General features: G+C 53.9%; 1 protein-coding gene across 3 annotated transcripts in view; it reads right to left on the bottom strand.

Moving 5' to 3' along the window:
* Window positions 1-301: 301 nt before the first annotated feature.
* Usp20 (ubiquitin specific peptidase 20) overlaps window positions 302-24,941 on the bottom strand; it is a 36,500-nt gene continuing 11,860 nt past the window's right edge. Inside the window, exons 3-24 of one of the 3 annotated variants that reach the window (XM_008825878.2) lie at window positions 22,399-22,452; window positions 21,881-21,943; window positions 21,454-21,585; window positions 19,454-19,550; window positions 19,014-19,083; window positions 17,373-17,486; window positions 15,536-15,614; window positions 11,185-11,629; window positions 10,555-10,695; window positions 10,164-10,279; window positions 9,854-10,026; window positions 9,276-9,370; window positions 7,641-7,674; window positions 7,420-7,465; window positions 6,508-6,688; window positions 6,301-6,427; window positions 5,861-6,030; window positions 5,702-5,783; window positions 4,919-5,027; window positions 3,341-3,443; window positions 2,171-2,242; window positions 302-1,708 (exon numbers count right to left, since the gene is read on the bottom strand). In XM_008825878.2, coding sequence (XP_008824100.1) covers window positions 1,548-1,708; window positions 2,171-2,242; window positions 3,341-3,443; window positions 4,919-5,027; window positions 5,702-5,783; window positions 5,861-6,030; window positions 6,301-6,427; window positions 6,508-6,688; window positions 7,420-7,465; window positions 7,641-7,674; window positions 9,276-9,370; window positions 9,854-10,026; window positions 10,164-10,279; window positions 10,555-10,695; window positions 11,185-11,629; window positions 15,536-15,614; window positions 17,373-17,486; window positions 19,014-19,083; window positions 19,454-19,550; window positions 21,454-21,585; window positions 21,881-21,943; window positions 22,399-22,452 — 2,664 coding nt within the window. In that variant the 3' untranslated portion in view covers window positions 302-1,547. Of the gene's footprint in view, window positions 1,709-2,170; window positions 2,243-3,340; window positions 3,444-4,918; window positions 5,028-5,701; window positions 5,784-5,860; window positions 6,031-6,300; window positions 6,428-6,507; window positions 6,689-7,419; window positions 7,466-7,640; window positions 7,675-9,275; window positions 9,371-9,853; window positions 10,027-10,163; window positions 10,280-10,554; window positions 10,696-11,184; window positions 11,630-15,535; window positions 15,615-17,372; window positions 17,487-19,009; window positions 19,084-19,453; window positions 19,551-21,453; window positions 21,586-21,880; window positions 21,944-22,398; window positions 22,453-24,941 lie in introns of those variants that run through there. The other 2 variants (XM_008825881.2, XM_029560149.1) reach the window with 2 other exon arrangements.

Here is a 24,941-nt window from a genome sequence, read left to right on the forward strand (position 1 = left end):
AAAGTACAAACAAACCTGACCCAGACTTCAGGGACAACACCCCAACATCCCTAACACCCAGGCTGAGTTCAGAGGCCGGGATCTCAGGGAGGGGAGGGGCAGCGGCTGTGGCTCTGCAGCTGCAACGCTGGCTGGGTGGCTGGGCCACTGACCACACCTGGGCCCACTGTGGGCCAGGAAAGGAAAGACACCGTTGGCAGTTCAAGTGGAACAGCCTCCTCCCCACTTCCTCTTGGCCTCAGGCTCATGACCATCACCACAGCAGCACTCAGCAGCAACAGAACTGAAGCCAAGACACAAGCCGGGGGAACACGTTTATTGTGACACCCTGAACACACACCAGACTGCACAGACTTAGAGGCAGGTAACAGCAGGAGACTGTCACAGCAGTGCAATGAGTCCAAGTGCTCCACAGCGCAGCTTTCAAAGGACAGTGGCCAACAAGACAAACCCCAGCAGCTGCTTCTGGGTCACATGAGCCCCACCTTGGTGGGAGGAACCAGCTGGGGACACTAGATGCCCCTCAAGCCTAAGCTGATGGAAGGTCTGCCAATGTTCAATTCTGTGGAGGCTGGAGACTACCACCCTCTGGGGACTTGGTCCTAGGACCCCTCACCCCCAAGCTGTTCCATTTAGAGGCTTTGATGACCCCAGAAACAAGACAGCCTTGCTGGACTCAGTAGGTCCCTGCACCTCCACAGTGAGTGGCGTCAGGGTACATCTTCCTGGGGGGGCCCTAGACAGCAAGGCTGAGGTGTCCTCTGATTGTACTCACCCTAATCCCCCATTCCCTGAAGCTGAGCTAGCAGAAAACACTGACAGTGTGTGAGGTATTTATCCCCGCTCCCCCCCGCCCCTGGAGCTCAGCAGACACTCTGGGGCAAAGCACTGCCCATCCTCTGGTGTGCTCACAGGACAAGGCGGTGGGTCTCCTACAGCAGAAATTGCCCTTTTTCTGTCCAGACCACAGGAGTCTAGCATCGAAGGTCAGCAGGACAAACAGGTCAGTATGGGCCTCAAGAAGGCTCCTGATGACCACCAGGATATGCAGGGACACAGAGGGCTACTGGGTACGTGGAGCCCCAAAGGTCCATTCTGCCTTCTGCTCACAATGTGGTCATCTTGGAGTCCCTGGGGTACCAGGGCAAAGTGCACAGTGGAAAACATTCGAGAGGTGGTACCTACTCCCAACACCCCATCCCACATGCCAGCCTGGCTGAGGGGCAGCATGGGGCTCCCGAAACACAGCTGGGCCTGAGTTAGCAAGAGGACAGGTTTGGGGGACATGGTGATTAGAGTCCCGGGCAGCCAGCAAGTCTTAGAGAATATATTTCCCGGTGCAACACTGCTCATGGTGAGACCAGCTACATTTGGCTTCTGCGCCACGTGCACTGCAGCTCAACTGCATGGCACAGACATGCCCCCCCAGAGATGGGCAATACCAGCCTTCTGGAACAGTGGACACTCAGCACGACGCAGCCTTCAGGAAGACACAGGGCTGTCTGGAGAGGGAGGGCCAGCCACAGCGACTCATAGCCTGGCCCAAGTCACACAGCCCGGGTCTCGGCCTCGATCTTTTGCTCCCCATGCAAGCTCTCTGGGTCCGGGAGCTGGGCGACATTCTGCCGGATGGCGATCTCGGGGCCACCCCCATACAGGGTGTTCAGGTAGGTCCAGGTCTCCTCAGAGATTTGTCCATAGTCAGCCCCTGTGGAGCAGGGAGGCACACAGGCAGAGGCCACAGCTTGTGTTGGTCCCACTAGAAGTCACCTGCTAGGCAGCAGGGGACAGACCCCACAGGGGAGGGCAGCCACAGGCTTGAGTGCAAAACTGCTCCATGTATGTAACTTGAGGGAACCACCATCCCACTAAGGGTCCCAGAATACCAGGCTCTAGCTACTGCCCCTTGTTTCTGAGAGCTGGGCTGACCTAAGGGCAGGCCAGGTCAGCAGGGAGCAGGAAAGGAAGGGTAGGGCCAGGGACTGGAGGACCCTCACAAAGGCCAAGCACCTGGGACACCTCCCCCCAATAGCCTCTGGGCCCGGACTTGGCTGGGATGACTTTGAGACAGGTAGCAAGGGCTTCCTGGAAGAATGGGGCCTGGTGGCAACCTGGCAGCCTAAGGGTCCAGGGGCAGCCTGGTTGAGCCAAGGCCTGGGTGGGGACTCACCCTGCTTCAGCTGGATGTGGCCACTACCTTTGACCTGTGTGATTCTGCTGTTGTCAATGGGCCCAGGAGGCTCTGGAACAGACAAGGCTGGATTTAACACTATAGGCAATGCCATCCTTCAGCATGGCCTGGGCCCCACAGATGCCATCCTGCTGGGTCTCAAGTCTGAGACAGGGCTGACAGGAGACACTTGGTATACTAAGGCTTCTCTTGATTCTGAGCTGGCTTCCGGTCTCCTGGACCCAGCAGAGGGCACAGCAGGACCATGGATCATTTTTCAACATATTTATTTAGAGACAAGGTCTCACTATGTAACCATGACTGGCTCGAAACCTGCTGTGTAGACCAAGCTGGTCTTGAACTCAAAGAGGTTTGCCTGCCTGTGTGGGATCACTTCAGACCAGCCTCTGGCAATGGGAGTCAGTGGTAGGGAACAAATACCCTCATTTCTGTTGGTAGCTGACACGTTGAGTGTCTTTTCCTTGCCCGCCATCTTCTCATCTAACTGACAGCAACTGAGAACTGTTTACAGAGAACCAGAGGTTCAGGCAGTGGAATGACTCGCCCAGCTCAGAGTTGGTGCAAGACTGGGCCAGCAGCCAAGCACCACTGGTGGGCCAGCCCCCCGGGCTTTGTTCCCAACCACAGCCACACTGACTGTCTCAGCCAGCAGGGGGTGGGGCCAGGGGAGAGTGAGTCAACACCCTCCCCAGTACTGGCTGTTCATGCTCCAAGCAGGAGTCAAATGCCTGGCCTGTGGCACCCATGGGCTCTGCTGACCCACCAGGTCCCCTGAGCCCAGCCTAGGAGCTCAAGTATGGTTATGAGGGTGGTCCAGGTTTGGTTCTCTATGCTTTGCTGGAGACTCTGGGAGACCATGCCAGCTCACTTGTCACAGTACCCTTCTCCATTTCTGCAAATCCAAGGTTCAGAGAAGTGCCTGAGTCTTCCTAAAAGTCTAGAACCTTCTACCATGAAAGCAATAGAATCTCAAGGGCACGGCCTTGCAGGAGGAAACAGTAGCTGCCTGGAGGGTCAGCAAGGAATAGACAGGAAGAGCAGGGAAAGGCAGGAACTGTGCTCAGCCCCAGTGGCAAGGAGAGCAGTGGTGGCAGTCAGGCCTGCACCCCTAGAAGGCGCTCCTCAGGAGGCCTGTGCTGCTCCACTCACCGTTGTCTTTCCCCTTGACGAAGGCCTCCCACTCTCTGAACCAGTGCATGCTGATACAATAGATGACGCTCGGTGACTCTTCAGCCTGGAACGCCTTGTTCAGCTGGGTGGTTAGGTAGTAAGAGGGATGGTCAGCCTCCTTCCTGTCCCTGTTTTGCAGGACTTCCCAAGACCCTGCCCTAGCCCTGACCTGAGACACCCCAGGCAGAAAACTTATGACTCCCTGGCAAGTCCAAAAAGAACAGAGAATTCTACCATGACCTGACCAGGGTCAAATGGAGAACATCTGTTTAGTACATATCTCAAGTCCGCTGAGATCACACAGGAGATATCATTTCTTTCTTTCCTTCTTTTCTGGTCTTTTTGAGACAGGGTCTCCTTGTAGCCCCAGGTAGCCTGGAACTCACTATGTTGATCAGGCTGTCCTTGAACTTACAACGATCTGCCTGCCTCTGCCTCCTGAGTGCTGGGACTAAAGGCATGTGCCACCAGGCCCGGCCCTTCTTTTTTTAAAAAAAGTATTTTATTAGTATGACTATATTGCTTGCACATATGTAAGTGCATCTGTGTTCATGCAATGCCCATGGAGGTCAGAAGAGGGTATCAGATCCCCTGGAACTGGAGTTAGGACAGTTGTTAGCTACTATGTGGATGATGGGAAGAGCCAGTGCTCTTAACCACCGAGTCATCTCTCCAGCCCCAGAGATACCATTTCTCCATTTATCAGACATTTCTATTTGGCCACATGGTTCTAACAACTTTGGTTCTGGTGCCAGAGATGGAGCCCAGGGCTTCACACATGCTAAGCAGGCGTTCTACCCAGGCACACCTGCAGCCCCTGACCCAAGCATTTCTCAATGGCTACAAAGCGGAGGCCTTAGTACTTGAGGTCCTATCCTGTGTCCAGTCATGAGCAGCAGGGGTGGAGGCATAGCTACACACACAGGGGTCCCTGTCCCAGAAGCTCCTTTCCTGATGGACCAGGTTCTGAGTCCTTCCAAGCCACCGGCTCCTCATACTTCCTGTAAGTCTCGGGCACCTCCTACATCAAGGTATACAGCCTTAGTCCTGAGCTGGTGTTCCTGGCTGCCCTGCGGGAGCCCAATCTGCTCCAGTTCATGTGTCCCAAGAATAACTCAACAAGTTCAGCACCTTTGCAGAGCCAGGGCCATCACCAGCCACACCTTCCTGTGCGCCCATGGAGGCAAAGTGCCTGCCGTGGGAGAGGCGGAATGGTGGATGGGCCAAGCCTCTCCCCCCTCAGCTGGTAGCCTGCAACTAGGGGTGGACTCTGCTCCCCAGGGGACCTAGGCAGTGTCAGGAAGTCATTCTGATTGTCACTGGCATCTGACAGGTAAAAGGTGGCGGTGCTACTATGTCAATTACAGACTGTAGGGCAGACCTCAGGATGAAGAACCACTCAGCCCAGGCCGCAGAACCGGGTGAGATGAGCAGACACTAGCGCCTCACAAAGCCGCCAGCTCCCGCAAGCAGGAATCCCTTCGCTCCCTGCCCTCTACTGCCCTGCAGAGTCTGATGTACACGGCTGTGGTACCCAGGTTCCTGCCCTGCACACACCTTGATGAAGGTGTCAATCTCCACCCTCCTGCGCTTGGCCAGCACCTCAATCTCCACCTGGCAGATGGAGCACACGTACAGATGGTTCACGGCAGGGCCGCCTCCAAACCTGTGTGGAGAGGAGGAGACAGCCATGCCTGAGTGGCAAACGGGGAGACAGTGCTGCAGCAGGCAGGCGCCTGTGCTCTCAGTCATCATCACTCCAGCACAGAAGGCTGACCAGGGCCCTTGGTGCCTGCTTCAGGGCAGAAGGCAGCCTAGATCTCTGCTTCCTACCGACTGCTGGCTAGGAGCTATGTGGCCAAAGGTTGTCCTGATACAGATGGAGGACAAGATCAGTGAGGCTGCAGGTGGGAGAGAATGTGGCCCTGGCCTGGGGGCTTCACAGGGTGAAGGGACAGGATTCCCCATTTCTTACCCACCCACTGGCAGCTGGCAGGGGAACCGTGGGCCTCTTCTTCCCAAGGGCAGGCCCACCCCACAACCCAGCTGCACAGGGACCTGGGTCTGGGCTGGGCTGCAGGGAGCTTGTGCTGTGTCAGAGGCTCAGCCTGTCCCCAACCCCAGCCCTGAACCCAAGGGCTTTCTATGACAGGTTAATAAGCCAACTGTGATCCAGCTTCCTCTTCTCAGGACTGGCAGACCAACTGAATTCCCACGGACCCCTGTACCATCTTCACTGGGACTCAGAGAAGGTGGGGCTGATGCCGTGCTGGCTGGGCAGAGGACAGTGGGGCCAACAGCCTTGCTCCCTGCCGGTCTGGTCAGCTGCCCAGGGCTCACCTGCCATACAGGTGTTCCCAGATACTCTGCGGCAGGATGACCACCAGGTCGTCGATGTAGTGGTATTTGTGGGGTGGGATGCCTGTGGAGGAAGGCATAGGGATGGAGCTCGGACTCAGCCCACCCTCAATGCTGCCTCTCCCAGGGCAGGTACCTCACCTCCATGGGCGCACAGGAAGGTGTGGTTGGTGATGGGCCCTGGCTCCGCAAAGGTGTTGAACTTGTTGAGCCATTCTCGGGACACATAGAACCGGAGCAGGCTGGGCTCCCGCATGGCAGCCAGGGACACCACCTGCTGCCGCTCACGCATGGCCTCCTCGCTGCTCTTCCTGGGCAGGTCACAGAGGAACAGGCATGAGCAACCAGACCTCCACCAGGCTGTTAGTGAACTCCAGCCATGCTATGGCCAGGGAGTATGCAGAGCCACCTGACGTCATGCTGGGGCATATCCGGAACCCCACAAGCCCTCACATCCTGGCTGTCCCACTAGTCCTCTCATAGGACCACAGAAGACTGAGGATAGCACAGGAAAGCCCGTTCCAATGGGTGTGGCACAGCATGTGCACATGCTGCACGGGGCTCCCCACCCACCCACCCACCTGTAGAACAGCACGTAGGCCTCGGCACTCTGCACCACTGTCTCGTGGACTTCGGTCACATACTGGTCATCAAATTCATACCACTGTCCATTGATCACATTCTGGCAGTAGGCAATGTAGTGCCCACCTGGTGGACAACCGTGGGTTACAGGGGTCATAGGGACAGGCAGCATGGGAGGTGGCTGGGTTGGGGGGAACCATACTCACTGCCTGCTGTGCCATGGTGACAAATGACAGAGAGGAGGTCGTAGGTGGTGACCTGGGACGCGCACTCCTTGGCCAGGAAGGGGCGCAGGTCAAGGCCCTCAAGGGGGAAGGAGACATGGCTGCTGACCTTGAAGGAATACATGACCTCATGCCGGAAACGCTTCAGGTGGATGCACAGGATCTGAAGACAGAGGGCAGGTGCCAGTCACCCCAGTTATCTGGGGGAAGATACAGGGAAGCCCAGACCAGCTGTTGGATCTGCATGGTCTCCATCAAGCACATCAGAGAACTCCACGTGGGAGCTCATGGGCTCATTTTCCCTCACAGGAACTGACTTTACCCCTGGCCTGTCATGCTTACTGCCCATGAAATTTCAACACCCAGTTTTGTGGGTACCAACTCCTAGGAGCCTCTCCATCATGCTAGCCAGCCCTCACCATGGCCCTTTTTTCTGTGCTAGCTCCAGAAGACTTTAGGCTTAGCTGGGCCTGTCCCCTCTGAGGGCTTGGCCACCTGTCCTTTCTCAGGCTTTCCATGAGGCTGACAGTAGCTCACAGCACTCAGCAAGGTGGTCCCTGACAGTCCTATAACCAGCCACCTGATCCCCGCCCCCACACTCAGGGATGCTGAGCACAGCTACACTACTCACACAGGGCCCTCACTACGTCCCCAAGAGAAGCCACAGGTCAGACAGAGTACACAATCAGGAGCACCCTCTCGGCCCTTCCTCGGGTCTCAGCCAAAGCACCCACGCAAGTTCCATGGCCCTTAAGAGCAAAAGTTCCTGGGCAGGGACAGAGTCAGTCTTCATTGGGCCCCACTGACCATCCCATGTAACCACTGACCACCCCATGCACCCACCGTCTATGAGGACAGGATGCGAGCCCAACAAGGCCAAGATAGCTCACTTACCTCAGGCAGACATAAGACTTTACAGTATTTCACGCCATTTCGAAGCCTACAGAGGGGACATATGAGAGTGACAGTCGGTCCCATGGGGGCAAGGTGCAGTCCCCCAACCTGGTCACCATGGAGGCTAGCACAGGGCTCTCTGATGGGACCCTGGGGAGAGTGCAAACAGGAGGATACTGGGAAAGGGAAGCTGGGAACAGGTCCCCAGAGCACACACTTACTTCTTACACCGCTCACAGCTGTACATGTTGTCCCCTAGCATGGGAAGCAAAGGGCCGGAGGTTAGCAGGGATGGGAGTTGGGGCAAGAAAGAGCAAATGTGAAGTATATGTAACAAAAAAGCCAGCAGAAAGTGAAGGGAGAGGAGACTCTGCTTGGATCCTAACGATGGATTCTCCCCAAAAGGGAGGTATTTGACCCTAGAAATGATGAACCTCCCAAATGGATGGAACTAAAAACCAATGAAAAGGCACATGCCAGTAATTCCTGCACCCGAGAGGTAGAAGAAGATCAGGAGTTCAAGGTCATCCTCAGCTACACAGCAAGTTTGAAACCAGCTACCTGAGACCTCATCTCAAAGTGAACAATAACAAACCCACAAAATGAGTGGCATGCCTTTAATCCCGGGCACACAGGAGGCAGAGGCAGGCGGATCTCTGAGTTCCAGGTGAGCCTGGTTTCTAAGAGTGAGTTCCAGGCCAGCCAGGGCTAAATAGTGAGACTGTGTCTCAAACCCTCCTCCCAACAAAAAAGGATTCTGTAGAGAGGTTGGTGAAGATTGCATAGCAATGTTAATATACTGAACTGCGCACATTCAGTTAAAAAAATAACGAAAATGGCTATGGTGATGAACTTGGTGTTATCTCTATCTTACAATTTAAAGTGGGGAAAAAAAAAATCATGGGGCCAGCTAGACGGCTCAGCAGGTAAAGAAGGCACTTGCTGCCAAGCCTGATGACCTGAGTTCAATTCCCAGAACTCCCACACGGTGGGAGAAGGGAACAGACTTCCAAAATTATCCTTTGACCTCTACATATGAACAGTGACTTGAGGGTGTACACACACACACACACACACACACACACACACACACACAGTAAATAATTTTTTTTTTAAATGTATTTTTTTGGGTCTGAGACAGGGTCTCCCTGTAGCCCCAGCTGGCCTGGAACTCACTATGTAGACCAGGCTGGCCTCAAACTCACAGAGCTCCACCTGCTTCTGCCTCCCTAGTGCTGGGACTAAAGGCATGCGCCACCATGCCCGGCTTAAAATAATTTTTTACATATCCATGCTGAGCATGGTAGCACATAACTGCAATCCCGGCACTCAGGCAGGGTATCAAGAGTTCAAGGCTAGCCTGGGCTTATATGAGACCCTGTCTCAAAACAAAAGCAAAGTATTCAAAGCTCATCGACAGTCAAGGAAATTAAGGAGGCACAGATTAAGCAGGATACCACTTCTGCCCACCCAATGAGCAGCGTTCACAAGGCAGAGGCAGAAGGTTGGGAGGGTAGCTGTCCAAGCCGGGCGTGGTGGGAAGCAAGTGGGCACCTCTCTATTTCTCTACCTATCTTGTTTTGGACAAGGTCTTGTGTAGCCCAGGCTGGCCTTGCGTTCACTATGTAGCCAAGGAACCCTGAATTCCTCATCTTCCTGCCTCCACCTGCTAAGTGCTGGGACTACAGGTGTGCACCTCCACAGTGAGCCAGCATGTGGGGACCTACCAGGTTCAGTTTGAGAGGCCAATCTGGCCATGTGTTCCGTAAGCCCTGGGCTGTAGGTGGGCCTGACACGTAGCCAGCTGTAAGGGTCCCTCTCCCCCACTGCCCTATCCCACAAGCCAGGCCACTCACCCTTCAGCTCATCAGCAGCGAAGAAAGCAGCAAGGCAGTCTTCCAGGGTGACAACGGGCCCCCAAAACCAGCTGGGGGTACAGGATACCACAAACCTAGACAGACAGGAAAAGGATGCTAGGTGCTCAGGGCCTGGATATGGTGGGTGGTAGCTGAGAGGCCTGAGCCTCAGAAGGCCCAGCCTGGCAGGTTGGCCTAGCAGGAGCCTTGAGGGCTGGGGTGGACCTATTTCCACCATCAGGCGACAACACCTGAGCCCTGGCTTCCTTATCTGTATAGGGACCAGGCTCTGTGCCCTTCTTCGGAGCCACATGGGGGCTCAAGAAAAGTACCTGAGGGTCTTCCTGCAGGCGCAGGCTGGGCCAGGGTGCTGCCTCTCCCTTACCAACTTGGCTCCTCTCTGGGTTGCCATTTGCCCTTCACCTTCACTGGAGCATCCAGACCAGTCTATTCCAAAGTGACCAGGGTCCTCCCACCCTACTCCTCCACTCCCACTCCCCAGCACCCTCTGGCCTCCAGTTCCCTGGAGTCTCCCTGGCACTACAAATGCTACATACTGAGCAGGAAGGTGAGCATACCGTCGGATGTACTCCACAATGAAGGCCAGCCAGCCCTGCGAGGTATAGCTGTCCCCGCAGGCACCTGGTTTGGCTGGCACATTCTGGTAGATGGCGGAATGGAGTTTGGCCAGGTCCTCCTTGCCAGGGATGGGCAATGACAAGTCCTGAAAAGTCTCCGCTGTGGTTGATACCTGTGGGGTGAAGGTCAGCTGGTACCCAGCTCTGCCCCCATCTGCCCCCTGGCACATGAAGCAGGGGTAGCAGGCACCAAGGGAGAACCCACCCTGCCCCAGACAGTGAGCACCACCAGCCTCTCCTGGGCACCCACCCTGTCACAGGTGAGACACTGCACCAGGCTGAGGACAGAGCCGTTGAAGACGTCAGAGATGATGCTGTGGAAGCTCTGCTCCTTCCGCCTCCGGCTGCCAGTGCTCAACACCTGAGCTGCGAACACAGCATGGGGCTAGGCCAGCCTTCCTCGCCTGCTGGCACAAGACTTGGGTATGGGGCTTCCCTCAGACACACCATGGGATCACCTCACAATCACATAATTATCTACATACTTCACCACCTCAGGGTCACTGGCTATAAAATGGAGCTCTCCCCGACATTCCAGGGCTTATAAGGGTTGGCTACGTAAGCAGCCTGGACCCTGGCACCAAGCACCCCAAACTGGCCACCATGCCTGACTCCACATGAGCTCAGCACCATCCACAAACCTTTCTTGAGCACATATGATGGCCCCATCCTCACAGGACTCGCACGAGGCGGGCTGCTGGACAGCTTGGTGTGGCCCTCATGGTGATGGATGGGGCTGCAGGGGCGAGAGGAGCTGCGTATGTGGGCTTCGTTGTCTGGCTCTGAGGGCAGAAAGGGGTGGTATTGGGCCAGGGCAGCCAAGCCAGGGTCCTTGTGGCAGCTCTGAAGCCAGAGCACAAAGAGGACTTGCCAGCATCTTGCAGCGGGAATAAGGCCTGACCCCCATCTCCTGCTGTGTCCTTCCCCGACCCCTGTCTCTTGCACTGTGCCCTTCCCTGACTCCTCCTAATCTCATCCTGTGCCCTTCCCTGACTCCTCCTAGTCTCTAGTCCTGTGTCCTTCCCTGACCCAACCAAACACACTGGAACGGAGTTATCTAGTCTGTTTTCAACTGAGGCTCAGGGCTGAGTGGAGCTGTGGCTCTAAGAGCCCAGACAGCCTGGCATGGAGGCTGTTCCCAGCCTATGAGGAGGGACCAGGGGAGGCGTCCTCTACCCCAAGGCTGCTGCGTGTTGGTGCTGGGCAGCAGTAGGCACTGGGCTCACAGGCTGGGATCCCCTGCTGTTTTACATGTCCTGGTTCACTGATACCTGGGGTCTGGCAGGGGCTGATGGACGGCGGTGATGGTGGCTGGGCCTCACTGGGCTGGTCATCAAGGGTGGCCATGGCCGTGTCCACATCAGCGTCCTCATCTACTTGCTCCGAGTTGGTGCGCTGCTGGCCCCAGGAGAACTTGCGGTCCTTCATGCGCTCCTTCTCGGAGATGGCACGGCCCGCCTCGTCAGGGATCAGCAGCTCCATCTCAGCCTTTGAGCCCCCACCACGCCCCTGCCCATCACCCTCACCCCGGTCACTGCTCGAGTCACAGGACAGGAACTCGTCCTCTGATGGGCTCCGGTCACCATCACGCCTCTCGTCTGTGTCACTGGAGTCTGAGTCTCGAGCATCTGTGAGTGCCGCCACAGGAGCCACCACAGGCTCCTTCAGCTCCTCGTGCAGCTGGTCCATCAAGCAGCGCAGGAACTCCTGGGTGTCCTGCAATCAGGGCCAAGTCACCAGGGCTTTCCAGGAACAGAGGAACTGCTGTGGGCGCTGCCACTTCTGCCCACCAGGCCACTAGCTGCCTCCAGCAGGTCCTGGCAGGCACCCTGTGCACTGAAATTCTGTGCTAGCTCCCTCTTGATCAAGGCTGAGAGAGGCCAAAGGACTCCTCTCAAGACACACAGTGAACACAGAGCCGGAGGACTGGGTGCAAGCATCTAAAGTGTGGGAAGAGGAGCGGCCACATCCCGTCCCCTTACTTCCTGAGGACAGGGCAGCAGGGTAGGAGGGAGGGGCAAAAGGGTAAGACACTGTGGGCCGGCCCTGCCCTATCACGCTGAGCAACATCACCCCACAGGCCACTATCTGCCTGACCCTTTCTCTAGTTCTTTGTTACTGTGCCTTCCTGCTTGCCCACATGCTCCTACCCCTTGTGACACGGTGGCAAGACAGGCCACGCACACGTGGGCAAGACATAGACAAGTTGCCTCTCTAGGCAGGCTGGCCTCCCTGGGAGGACCCAGTGCCCATCACCAACACTGCAGGACACTGGGAGGCAGTTTGTCCACAGAGCCATCCTACCAGGCTCAGCAGGGCACTGTGCATGCTCCCTGTACGTGATATACAAGGTCCTGAGGTGGCGAGAGCAGCCAACCTCAACAGCTAAGGGCACTGGAAGAGGGCATGGGCAGCCAGAGCCAGCTGGGAACCAGAGCTGCAGAGAGTAGCCACTCATTTCCACTTTGAATGGCAACCCCGGAAGAGTTCAGTGGGACCCAGCAGAGGCCTACCAGGGAGACGTGTGTCTCTACCAGGGAGACGTGTGTCCTGTGCTAGGTGGAAGCGGGCCTTCAGCCATAACACTCACTACTTACTCCTCCTGTGTCCTCTCTATGCAAGGGCTAGGGAGACAGCACACTCAGTGAAGTGCTTGCTAGCCGAGCACCAGAACCCGAATTTAAAACGCCAGGGGTCACCGGTGGCAAGCACATGCAATTTCAGTGCTGGGGAGGCAGAAACAGGAGGGTCCCTGGGACTCACTGGCCAGTCAGTCTACCTAACTGGCAAACCAGTAAGAGACCCTGTCCCAAAACCTGAGGATGCCACTTAAGGTTGTTCTCTGTCTTTCATACACACACACACACACACACACACACACACACACTGCACTTACATACATGCAGGCAAATACTTGTACACATAATAAAAATTTTTAAGATAAATAAATCTTGCTGGGTGTGGTAGCACACTGCCTTTAATCCCTACACTTGGGAGGCAGAGGTGGGCAGATCTCTATGAGACTAAGGCCAGCCTGGTCTCCGTATCGAGTTCCAGGCCATCTGTGGCTATAGGGAGACCCGGTTTCAAAAAAGGCCAAAAATAAATCATTAAATCTTTAAAAATAAGTGTCATGTGCTCCTTGCCAAAGTCTTGACTCACATGGAAGCAAAAAGGCTCCTGTGGTCACTGAAAAGCTTACAGCAGTTCCTGGCTTCAGACTCAGAAATGCCCATCTATATCCAACGAGCAAGGGAAGGCAGCATCTCTGGGACCCAGATGGGTGTCACCCAGCAGCCAAGCAGCCCCAATGGACAGTGTCTACCCTGACTGAGGGCAGCACTGAGCAGCAGAGTGAGCAGGATCAGCTCACCTCTTAACCCACTCCTGTAACTGTACTGTGAACTGAATGAGGTATGTAGTGTCTCTGAGCCTTGTTCACCTGTGACATGGTATACTGGACAGCTTTAGTGTCAACTTGACACACCTGGGTAGAGGGAGCCTCAATTGGGGAATTGCCATCATTGGACTCACCTGTGGCCATGTCTGTGGGCCATCTTGATGGTTGAGTGATGTGGGAGGGCCCAGTCCCCAGGGGGTGGTGCCACCCCTGGGCAGGTGGGCCTGTGTTGTAATAAGAAAGCAGATTGAGCACAGGCCAGAGGAGCAAGTCAGTAAGAAGCGGTTCCTCCATGGCCTGAGCTTCAGCTCCTGCCTCCAGGTTCCTGCCCTGAGTTCCTACCTTGGGCTCCCTCAATGATGAACTGTGACCTGGGAGATGTAAGTGGAATAAACCCTTTCGTCCCCAAGTTGGTACTGGCCAGAGTGTTTTGTCATAGCAATGGAGAAACAAACTAGGACACATGGGGAGCAACAGTACCCCCTTTGTGGTGGACAATGAGTCCAGGTCACTGGGGTCAGACTACTCAGAACAAGGATGCAGAGGCAGACTGGGCTTGTCAGACAGAAACCTGGTCCCCACTCTAAGAGTGTGTACACAATACCCAGGGACCCTGGTCTGGACTGGGCAGCAGGCAGGCTGACAGGCAAAAGGATAAAGACACCCTCACTGCCCACCACTCCTTCTAAGGGACCCACATATAGGCAGAAGAAATGACTCAGGCGGGCCCAGCTCTGGCTGCAGGTCCAGCTAAGAGCCCCCGGCCACCCAGTAGTCCAGAGCCTCCAGGGACCTGGGCCCAGGCCGTGTGGCCTCAATATGGGGCTGACATATGAGCTGACACACATGTCACTCTGCTCAGTCTTGGACTTGTGATTTTCTAAAACAAAATGGCCTTGTGGATCTAAAAGGTGCTATCTTGGCTAAGAAAGTTTTCCTTAATAAAAATCTCTACTTAAGGGCTGGAGAGATGGCTCAGCAGTCCAGAATGCATACTGGACTTGCAGAGAACCCAAGTTCAATTCCCAGCACCCACACTCACAACCATCTGTAACTCTAGCTCCAGGGGCTCCAATACTCTTCTGGCCTTCACAGGCACCTGTAGGAGCATGTGTACACACACACACACACACACACACACACACACCCAAAATTAAATGAGCCAGGTGAGGTGGTACACGCCTTTAATTCCAACACTTGGGAGGCAGAGGCAGGCATCTTTGTGAGTTCGAGGACAGCCTGATCTACATAGTGAGTTCCAGGACAGCAGGGGCTATAGGGAGACCCTGACTCAAAAAAAACAAACAAACAAACAAAAAAAAAGTAAGTAAATGAAATTTAAAAATTTGTACTTAAAGTTTTGAGCTGGGCACAGTGTCACTCATCTATAATTTCAGCAATTAGGAGGTAGAGGCTAGGGGGTCAGGAATTCAAGGCCACATAGCAAGGTCAAGGTTAACCTGTACTACACCAGACTATCTCAAAACACTCAAAAAAAGAGAAGGGTAGAAGAGATGGCTCAGTGTGGAGAGTGCTTGCGGCCCAAACTGGAAGACCTGACTTTGGAGCCCCACACCCACATGCAAGCCAGATGCAGTGGCTCATGCCTGTAGTCCCATAGTGGGGAAGGTGGAAACGGGAGTCTAGTTGATCAGCAAGTGCTGAGTTGTGAGAGACCCTGCCTCAAAGAATAAGGCAGGGTTGCTGGGCATGGTGGCACCCACCTTTAATCCCAGCACTTCAGAGGCAGGAGGATCTCTTAAAGATCGAGGCCAGCCTAGTCTATAAAGTAAGTTTACAGGCCAGCTGGGGCTATAGGGAGACCCTGTCTCCAAAAAAAAGGGGGAAGACATCCAAAATCAATTTCTGGCCTCTACACACATGTGCATGTACAGGTACACACTAATTTAAATAAATAAAAATTAGTTAATTATAAGAAAAATCGAAAGGAAGATGCTCTGAACATAGCACTGCGGGGCAGGGATGCTGCAGGGCGCTGCCTGGGCTCTCTCCCTCCACCACTCATCGGCTATATCAGACTGAGCCTCAGTCTCCCCATCTGTAAAGTAGTGTTAAAGGCCAACAGGTTGCTGAGAGCCCTATGTCCTTATGAGTATGAAGGGCTCTGGCGGGGGTGGGGGGGCTGGCCGGGGTCCCCTAGCCTGCTGTAGATCCACTCCGGCTGTGGCTGGGAAGGGGCTGGGGCTAGCTGGGAGGCTTACCTGCTGGGCATAGCCTCGGAACATTGGGTTGACCAACTTGATTCCATGGGACAGGCTGGTGGGGACCACGTAGCTTGGCCTGTGGGGAGATCAATCCCGCTAGTCCAGGTGGCCGGCCTGGACATGTGGCGGGACAAGCAGTAAGACGGGGAGGCCAGATCAGACCCCAAAGCTGCTGTTCTCACCATGCCCACTGGCCCTGCCAGTCAGGAGACCAGCCCACAGGGTCCATGTTCAGAAGCAAGACAAAAATGTTGGCTGCTGCCTCAGCCAGCAGAGCTCCCAGCAGGGTGGCTGTTTATTCCCCTCAAAGCCAAGATGAGCCCATTTGGAGAGTTTGTTTTCACAGTGAAACAGTCACTGTCGTTTTCCTCATTTATAAGAATCATGTATCCATTGCTGAACAATCTAACTTCCAAGCCCCATCAGCAACTCTGACCTCTGACAGGCGGACAGCATGCCAATCCACTTCTACTAGTACACACCTCTGGGCTCACGCTCAATTAGTCCCAACTTCCACTTTCCCGTTTTTTCTGTGTTTGTTTTTGTTTTGTTGTTGTTTAAGCTTGAGGACCATTTTATTACGGTTTGGGAAAAAAGTAACTGGGCTGGGGAGCTGGCGCAGCCATTAAGGACTCAGGCTCACAACCAAAAAAAAAAAAAAAAAAAAAAAAAAAAAAAGACAAGAGAAAAAAGTAATGGGGCAGGTGAGCTGTCAATCTTGGCAGCTGGTGAGAGAAGGGATATGATAGAAGAGAACTAGCCCCTTGAGTTAGGGGCTAGGGAAGCTCATTCAGCACTAGGGGTTGGCAAGCAGCTGATGGACAGGGGCTTCAGAGAAAGGATGAGAAATCTCAAGGGTCAGGGCCGTGTGCTTAGGATTCTGGCCAGGACCCAGAGAAGGAGGGGGTGGGGTGGGAGTATCTTTTAAGACTCAAAAAAGCAGCAAAGATCTGAAAGCAACTGCTCCAACTTCTGTCTTTCCCAGAGGACAATCAGCTGCTTCTTATCTTTAAATCATTTCATTCTGAGCCATGAACCCTGGCCTGGCCAGTACCTGCTGACCCTGTGCGAGCATCCTCCCCCAGCACAGCCTCACCTGAGACTTGGCACCGGCAGGACGGTCTCCAGGCCTCAGTACAGACACTTCTCAAGTAGCTGCTGCCCAAGCTGGACACCAGTTCAAATCCTAGCTCCATCCTCACAAGCTCTGTGGCTGTGGGGGAGATGCTTCAAGCTCTGCACCTGTTCCCCTGTTCATCAAACAAGGCTGGATATAACCTGTGAGGCACCGGCTTGCTGCGAGTATCATGTATGATTACAGAAGAATCCAGAGGAAGTGCTCCATGAAGAGAAGACAGGCAGAGGGCTAAAGAAATGCTCCACAGTTAAGGGCATTGGCTGCTCTTAAAGGAGCCAGGGACAGTTTCCAGCACCCACATGATGGCTAACAACTGCTTATAACTAACTCCAGTTCCAAAAGGATCCAACACCTTCTTCTGGCCTCCACAGGCACTAGGCATGCATGTGGTACACATATATATATGCAGGTAAAACATCCATTCATACAGAATAAAAAATAAATTGAGCCGGGCGTGGTGGCGCACACCTTTAATCCTAGCACTTGGGAGGCAAAGGCAGGCAGATCTCTGTGAGTTCAAGGCCAGCCTGGTCTACATAGTGAGTTCCAGGACAGCTGGGGCTACAGGGAGACCCTGTCTCAAAAAGACCAAAAAATTAAAAAAAATAAAAATAAATAAATAAATCAATAAATTGAAAAGAGAGAGGGAACAGGCAGTCTTGCCACACACACGGCCAAGGTCAGAGTCACACTCACCGCTTCTTGTGCCAGACTTCAGAGATCAACTTCTGGTAACTTTTGCACAAGGCTGGCTTCTTGTCTGTGCGTACCAGGCCTCCACACTCCAGGAAGAACTGGGTGAGCGGGGGACTAGAGGAAGGGGCCAGGGAGCCAGGACAGAAGAGAAAGGAGGGGACATGGTGTCACTTAGAACAAGCCATGTAAGCAACAAATGGCCTGAGTGCTCATGTGGGGCACCGAGGCCTCGACACCCAGAATTCCCTGCAGAAGGCTAGAAGGACCCCACTTAGATCACAGCCCCTCAAATTTACATACTGAATCCTAAGTCCTAGTGCCTCAGTGTGTGACTCTCCTGAGAGACAGGGACTTTAAAGAGGTAGTGAGGTTACTATGGGGCACTGGGACAGGTCTCAGGCCAATCTCACTGGTGTCCTTACAAGAAGTTTGGACACACACAGCAACCAGACCTGTGCACATAGGAAAGACCCCGTGAGGACATAGTGAGAGCAAAGCCATCCATAGCTGAGGAGCGGGCCTGGGAAGAAACCTACTTCTACCTTGGCCTCCAGAACTGTGTGGCAGAAGTCATTGGTGGTGGATCTGCCAGGCACAAAGCCTTGTCAGTCACAAGAAATGAGTCCTCCCTCTGGGGTCAGATGGGAGCTTCCTGCCACAGGGCCCTGGGCTGCGATGCTGCATGGACATGGATGGCGCTGCCTCCTCCTCCCGGTGCCCACTGCAGGACTTGCCAGGGCCACGTCTCAGGGAGAGATCCACCCACCTCTGCCTTCCCAGTGCTGGGGTCAGAGGTGTGCCCTACCACTCCAGGATATTTCCTCATGTTTTGAGACATTATTACACCACATTAAAATACACATTTATAGTTAAAAAAGAAAAGAAAATACAGGTAAAGGAATAGTATTAACTGGCCATACGAGGACAGTGGCACTGAGCACCTGGCAGCTGTAATTCCGACTTTCCTAGACATGCATCTCTGGTCCTCTCTCCCACCTGGGGTGTGTGTGTGTGTGTAACCTCTTAACACACACACAACTATATATAGGGGAGGAGGGGAGGGCTGCTGGGTTTGCTTTATGTTGCTGTCAGTTTGACATCATTTGTGTGTGTGTGTGTGAGAGAGAGAGAGAGAAACAATAACTATATTTAACTCTCAACCTCTTCTGGGTAGAGACCCCCAACCAAATAGGCCCACAACACAAAGCTCAGGAACCTAATCTTTCCACTTGTACTTTAGTAAATATTTCAGTCTGTCCCTGTAAGGTTGGGCTACAATGAATTTACACTCCTTTGCAGATGGGCCATGTGTACACAGTGCTGGAGATTAAACCCGGGGCCTTGCACATTCTAGGCAAATATTCCACCACCGAGTTCCACCTATGCCCCAATGGCCTTTGAACAGTTTCCCAGAGACAGGAGTGCTGAGCACCCCTGTGCCCACCACTCCTCCTCTGGTCATCTGAGGGCTATATAGCATGAGAGGGAAGGTGGGTATGCTTTGCTTTAGGGGTTCTGGAGTACATTTTATCATGTGTATAGGGGCAACATGCACAGCACAGGGTGGAGGCTGCTGCTGTTTCTAGGGCTTTCCCAGGGAAGCTCCTGCTGCTCTCCCTCCCCCAGGAGAGACTGACCTACCAGTTGGACAGGGCCTGCAAGGCTGCATTCATGTAACAGGAGTTCCCAAGGTTCTTCATGCCGGTGAGGCCTGGAAGTAACAGAGGAGAGTTGGTGAGTCTCTTTCCACTGAGCTTCCCACCTCCAGACCCTATGAGGGCACAGCATGGGGGCTTCATAGCAGACACCCCGTGGCTGCTGCTCACAGAGCTAAGTAGGGCTGGGTGTGCCAAGTAAATGAGCCCCTCAGCCACAATGCCCAGCCTGGGCCCCAAGCCAGGACCGGGAGGCCACAAAGAGGTGCAGATGATCAAGGCTGTACAATTGAAGGGCCATAGCCAGGTTTCTATGAAAGGCACATTCTGCTCACTGTGCCACAGCAGAGTCAAGGCCCTGGCGCTTTCCAGCCACTAGTCAAAACCCCAGCCAGCCCAACAGTACCCGTTGTCCTGGGCTGGTACCTCGAGGTTTTAGGTCATCATCTTCCGACTCAGACTCTCCTTCGTCAGCCACAGCAATAGGGACGGCTTTCAGAGGGTGGGAGGATGGTGGGGAGTCCTGCATTAAAGACCCAGAGTGAGCTGGGCGTGGTGGCACACACCTTTAATCCCAGCACTCGGGGGTCAGAGGCTGGTGGATGTCTGTGAGTTCAAGGCCAGCCTGGTCTACATAGTGACAGGGAGACCCTGTCTCAAAAAGAACCCCCCCCTTAAAAAAAAAAAAAAAAGGACCCAGAGTAAGGAAAGCAGAGTGGGAGGGAGGCACCCAAGCACAGTGGCCTCCTCTGGGAAGGCCAGGCAGCCCCTCAGCCTCCAGCTGGTCCCAGTGAACTCAGAGAAACAGAGGGCATCCTGGAAGGGAGGAGGCTGACAGCCCTGCCTGGGAACTCCAGGTTTGCCATTTTTAATGTGTGTGAATGAGTATTTCCTTTATAAGACACTTCGGAGAAAAAAAGTAAAAACAAAAAACAGATTCTAGTTTTCTTAAAGTCATCGCTACCTAACTGCACACATCTGCAGACTTCTGTCACTGACAACACACAAAATGGACATACAGACCATTGTATAGCATTAGAAACTTCACAACTAGGGCTGGAGAGGTGGCTCAGTGGTTAAGAGCACTGGCTGTTCTAATCCCAGCACCCATATGGCAGCTAACAACTGTCCGTAACTCCAGTTCCAGGGGATCCAACAGCCTCTTCTGACCTCCGCAGGCATTGCACGACACGGGTGCACTTACCTACATGCAGGCAATACAAGCATACACATAAAATAAAAATAATATTAAAAAAAGTTCACAACTGGGGCCACAGAGGTGGTTTACAGGTTAAGAGCACTGGTTGCTTTTGCAGAGGACCCAGGTTCGATTCCCAGCACCCACATGGTGGCTGACAGCTATCGGAAACTGCAGTTCCAGGGGATCCGATGCCCTCTTCTGACCTCCATGGGCACTACACAACAGGGGTGCACTTACATACACACAAGCAATACACTCATACACATAAAACAAACAAAACACGAACATTTCACGATCGGGGCAGAGAGAGATGCTCAGCAGTTAAGAGCACTGGCTGCTGCTGCAGAGCAACCAGATTTGACTCCCAGCATCCACATAGTGGCTAACAATCGTCCAGAACTCCAATTCCAGGGGATGTGACTCCCTTTTCTGGCCTCGGCAAGCACTGCACATATGTGGTGCACTTACATACATGCAGGGAAACATACAAATAAAAATAAATCTTTAAAAAGAAATAAACTTGATAAACATCTCCCAGGTTCCAAGTGAGTCACGAATCAATAAATGCTTTACAGAACAGCTATGGAGTGACAGTCTAAGTGAGGAGAAGCAACACCCACACACGTACACGTACACCTACACCCCCCACACCCACCTATGCACACCCATGTCCTCCTACATCTGCTCACACACATTCCTACACTTACACTGTCCCACACGCCTCTCCATCTACACCCACACCCGCGCCCACATCCCGCCCTCCTAGGGTTGCTACTCCAGTCTGACAGTCAGGTTTCTTGGCCCCTGGCCAGCGCAGGCACCACAACCCTGAAGGGCAGCTGTGCCCTGCTGCTTGGAGACTGTTCTCTGACAGGGTCTCTGCAGAGTGCACACTACAGTGACTACTCTCAAGATGCTACAGGATATGCTTTGGATGCTGGACTGCCAGGGAACACCTGTGACCTACTTAGCCCCCACACCCCTGCTTTGAGGGGTCCCTGGGCCTAGTCAACCCTCAAACTTCACAAAGGTCCTGGGGAAGGCCCTACTCCTGATCATGTGTCTCCAAAGCCCTACAAAGACCTTGGCCTGCAGCTCGACTTATAAGCACTGTGGACATGAACTCCTTGCAACACGCTATAGCTATACCTGGGACTCCTGCTCAGGTCACATTGCCCCCTACCTGGGCAGTGTTACCAACAGCCAAACTGACTCATGACCATACCTGCTCTGAGAACTTCAGAGAGGAGCTGGGCAGGTGGGCTGACAGCCATTGTTGCAGGAAGACCTCACGCTCACAGGCATAGCACCACACCCGGAGTGTGGTCAGGTTGACAGTCAGGTTATGTTTTTTTACCTAGAGGGTAAGATCCAAAATAAGGTCAGTGATAACTTAGCCAAACAGGTGCCCTGAGCCAGCATGGGACTGCCCCTCCCTCGAGCCTAAGGTCTGGGAGCTGGGGTCTGTGTGTCCTCATCCTGGATGCCAGCCACCAGACAGGGCCTGAGTGGGGGCTCAAGTCTGCTTTCTTTCTGGTTTTTCCTCAGCAACCCTGCTGTCTAGGCCTAGCCACTGAGGCCTAGGGCAGGTTGATGGAGCTGGGGGGCAGCTAGCAAGGAGTGTACCTGGGCTGCTTGGTCACCACACCTACCTGCGCATGAATCGTGCTATGGTCTGCGAAAGACTCTCCGCAGCCAACATAGGGGCAAGTGACCTGGGGAGACAGGAGGCGAGAGAGGACTGGGACCCACAGCAGGGACAGCGTCAGCACAGTGAGTCCCCGACTCTACCCCAGAGCAATGGCAACACTTTGATATCCCCTGGAAGGTCACACCCCAGGCGAAGCCCATGAGTCATGTCTGGTCATTCTACCCTGTCTCCAGTAGAGGGCCAGTGGTGAGTCTGACTGCCCAGACTTTATAGAAGGGAGAAGAGGCCTAAGACAGCTGGCTAGGAGGAATGCCAGGTCCCAGGCAGGATGCCACACACACCATGGAAACACAGGTGGGCTCACTCGGCCAAGTCCTCTCCAGCCTGCTGTTTTCTGGTCATTCTTCAGTTACCAGAGCAGCAGCAATGCCCACTGGGGTCAGGTATTCCCAGGTCAGAGGTAAGACCGAGCCCACCCTCTGACGCACACCTCCTCCCCAAGCTGCGAGAATCCTTTACCTGGAGGCAGGCCCACAGATTGGGTCCAGCAACACCACATGACTGGCAGGTTCCCTGTGGAAGGGGAGGTGGGAGAAAAAGAAGGTATGAGCCACCGAAGGGAGTGGTGTGTAGGGTGTGTCCCCTCTAGTCAGGTTGCTCAGACACCCTAAAGGCCTTGGCTTCAGAGGTCTTAACCTGCCTGTCACCTAAACAGGGCACTTTCCTCCTAGTGTGTTCTTTAAAATCATGTTCCTATAAAAGCATTTCGAATCAAACATTTAAACCATACACAAAGTCAGGTGTGGTGGTACATACTTTTGATCCTGGCACCCTTTGAGATCGAGGCCAGCCTGATCTACATAGTGAGTTAGCCAGGGCTACAGGGAGACCCTGTGTCAAAAAGACCAAACCAAAAAAAAAAAAACCAGAAACAAACAAACAAACAAAAAACCCAAAACATGATGCAATACAGATCTCTGTAAATGATTTTAACCTTTTTAAAAAATTTTTTTGAGACAAGGTTTCCCTGTAGCCCAGGCTGACATTGCCCAGAATGGCCTTGAATTCCTGATCCTTCCCAAGTGCTGGGGACTGAACCTAGGGCTTTGTGCTGGATAGCTTTAGTGTCAACTTGACATACCTTGGTTGAGGGGCCTCAATTGGGGAATTGCCTCCATTGGACTGGCCTATGGCCATGTCTGTGGGGCATCTTCTTGATTATTGAGTCATGTGGGAGGGCCCAGCCCAGCGCGGGTGCTGCCACCCCTGGGCAGGTGGGCCTGGGTTGTGTAAGAAAGCAGGCTGTGCAGGGGCCAGGGGAGCAGGCCAGTAAGCAGCATTCCTCCATGGCCTGTGCTCTAGCTCCTGCCTCCAGGTTCCTGCCCTGAGTTCCTACCTTGGGCTCCCTGATGATGAACTGTGACCCGGGAGATGTAAGCCAAATAAACCCTTTCCTCCCCAACTTGGTATTCGTCAGAGTATTTTGTCATGGCAATGAAGAAACCACCTAGGACAGATTTCCTGTGTGCTAGGCAAGCACTCGACCAGCTGAGCTAGCCCCCTCCCCTGTCACCTATTTACGGTCATCTTTCTAAGCCCACACACAGAGACACCTCATTCATAGCAATACCAACTTGCCCAGTTTTCCTGTTCTCGCCTTGGCAGCTACAAGAGTTTTCTAGAATGCATGTGCTTGGTGAGGGTACACAGCCTCAGGTAGTCTTTACTGCTGGCGCTCACGTCCCAAAGGGAACTGCTTCCCTGAGGTCATAGCACCACCAGCAGCTCCCCGGCCCCATGAAGGGGCAGGTTCTTCTCCCTGTTCAGCCTGAAGGATGGACTCACTGTTTTCATCAGCAACATCCTAGCAAGCACCTGCCCAAGTGTTCCTTGGACATTTGCATTTCTTCATTGTGAACACTCACTTCTGGCTTTGCCCCAGACTTTGTAAACAGCAGTGGGCTTATTCTGGAACTTTCTAGATACCCAAAGAGATGCTGAAGGCAGTCTGCGTTCTTCCTCCCTCCTCTCAGATTCCCCAACTTCCGCTTCCCTTGAGGAGAAGTCTTGCCTTGTGTCACTTTGTTTTCAATCGGCCAGTACACGCATTTGCGCCTGGCTTCTCTCAGTGCCTTGTCCACCCCACATGAGGTATAAAATGACTTGAATAGCACCTACAGACCCAGAGAAGAGGGGGTCTTGTCTGTGGTCCAGTGGCACAGGTGCTCAGGCCCAGGCCACTGAGGCCGGGCTGTACACCGAGGGGAATGAGGGCTCTGGGCCTCCTGGAAAGGAGACCTGGCCCTGAGCAGGGCTTTGCGAGTGACCCTTGACCCAGGAGGCCCAGCACAACAGTGCTGCTTAAGCTGGCGAGAGGCTACAGCGCTGTCATCACCACGAGGGTCGGGATGGGATCCAGAGAGAAATGACGGGACAGAGAGGAGAGCTCTCCGAGAGCTCCCACATGGGCTGGTCTTTGACTAAAAGGGAACACGGCAGCCGTAAAGAGCAGCTGGAGCCCGCGCCTGATATAAGGAGGGAAGAGGAAGGAAGAGCAAGTGCATCTACCCTGTGTGCACTAGAATGGGACAAACCAAGCTTGGGGGTGACCGAGGGACGGGGCAGCGCCTTGACATGTGCCTTCACAATGCTCTGCTTCGTGCTGACCCTGTGACAGCGTCACCTTTTCTGCAGAGCTGGGCTGGGGCCTAGGGCCTTGCTCACGCTAGGCAAGCACTCCACTCTGACCCACACTCCCAGCCCGTGTTACCTTCTCACAAAATTTTACATTAACAACAAGAAGACAGTGATAACACATGCTATTGAAAGAGGAGGCCCACTTCCCACTTAGGCTCCCTGAATAAGAATGTCATGAGACCTGGGTATAGCTCAGAGGTACACCACTTACCGTGGGTACAAAGCCCTGGGTTCCAGCCCAGAGGTCAAAAGAAAAGAAAAACAAGCAACTCTGTACACCCATTCTCTGCCTCACGGAGGCTGTGTACCTACCAGCAGCAGTAATGGATGGAGCATCAGTGACTCCCAAGAGGCCTGCTCTGAAC

This window comes from Nannospalax galili, unplaced genomic scaffold, assembly GCF_000622305.1.
Source record: "Nannospalax galili isolate Female #2095 unplaced genomic scaffold, S.galili_v1.0 scaffold290, whole genome shotgun sequence".
NCBI lineage: Eukaryota > Metazoa > Chordata > Mammalia > Rodentia > Spalacidae > Nannospalax > Nannospalax galili.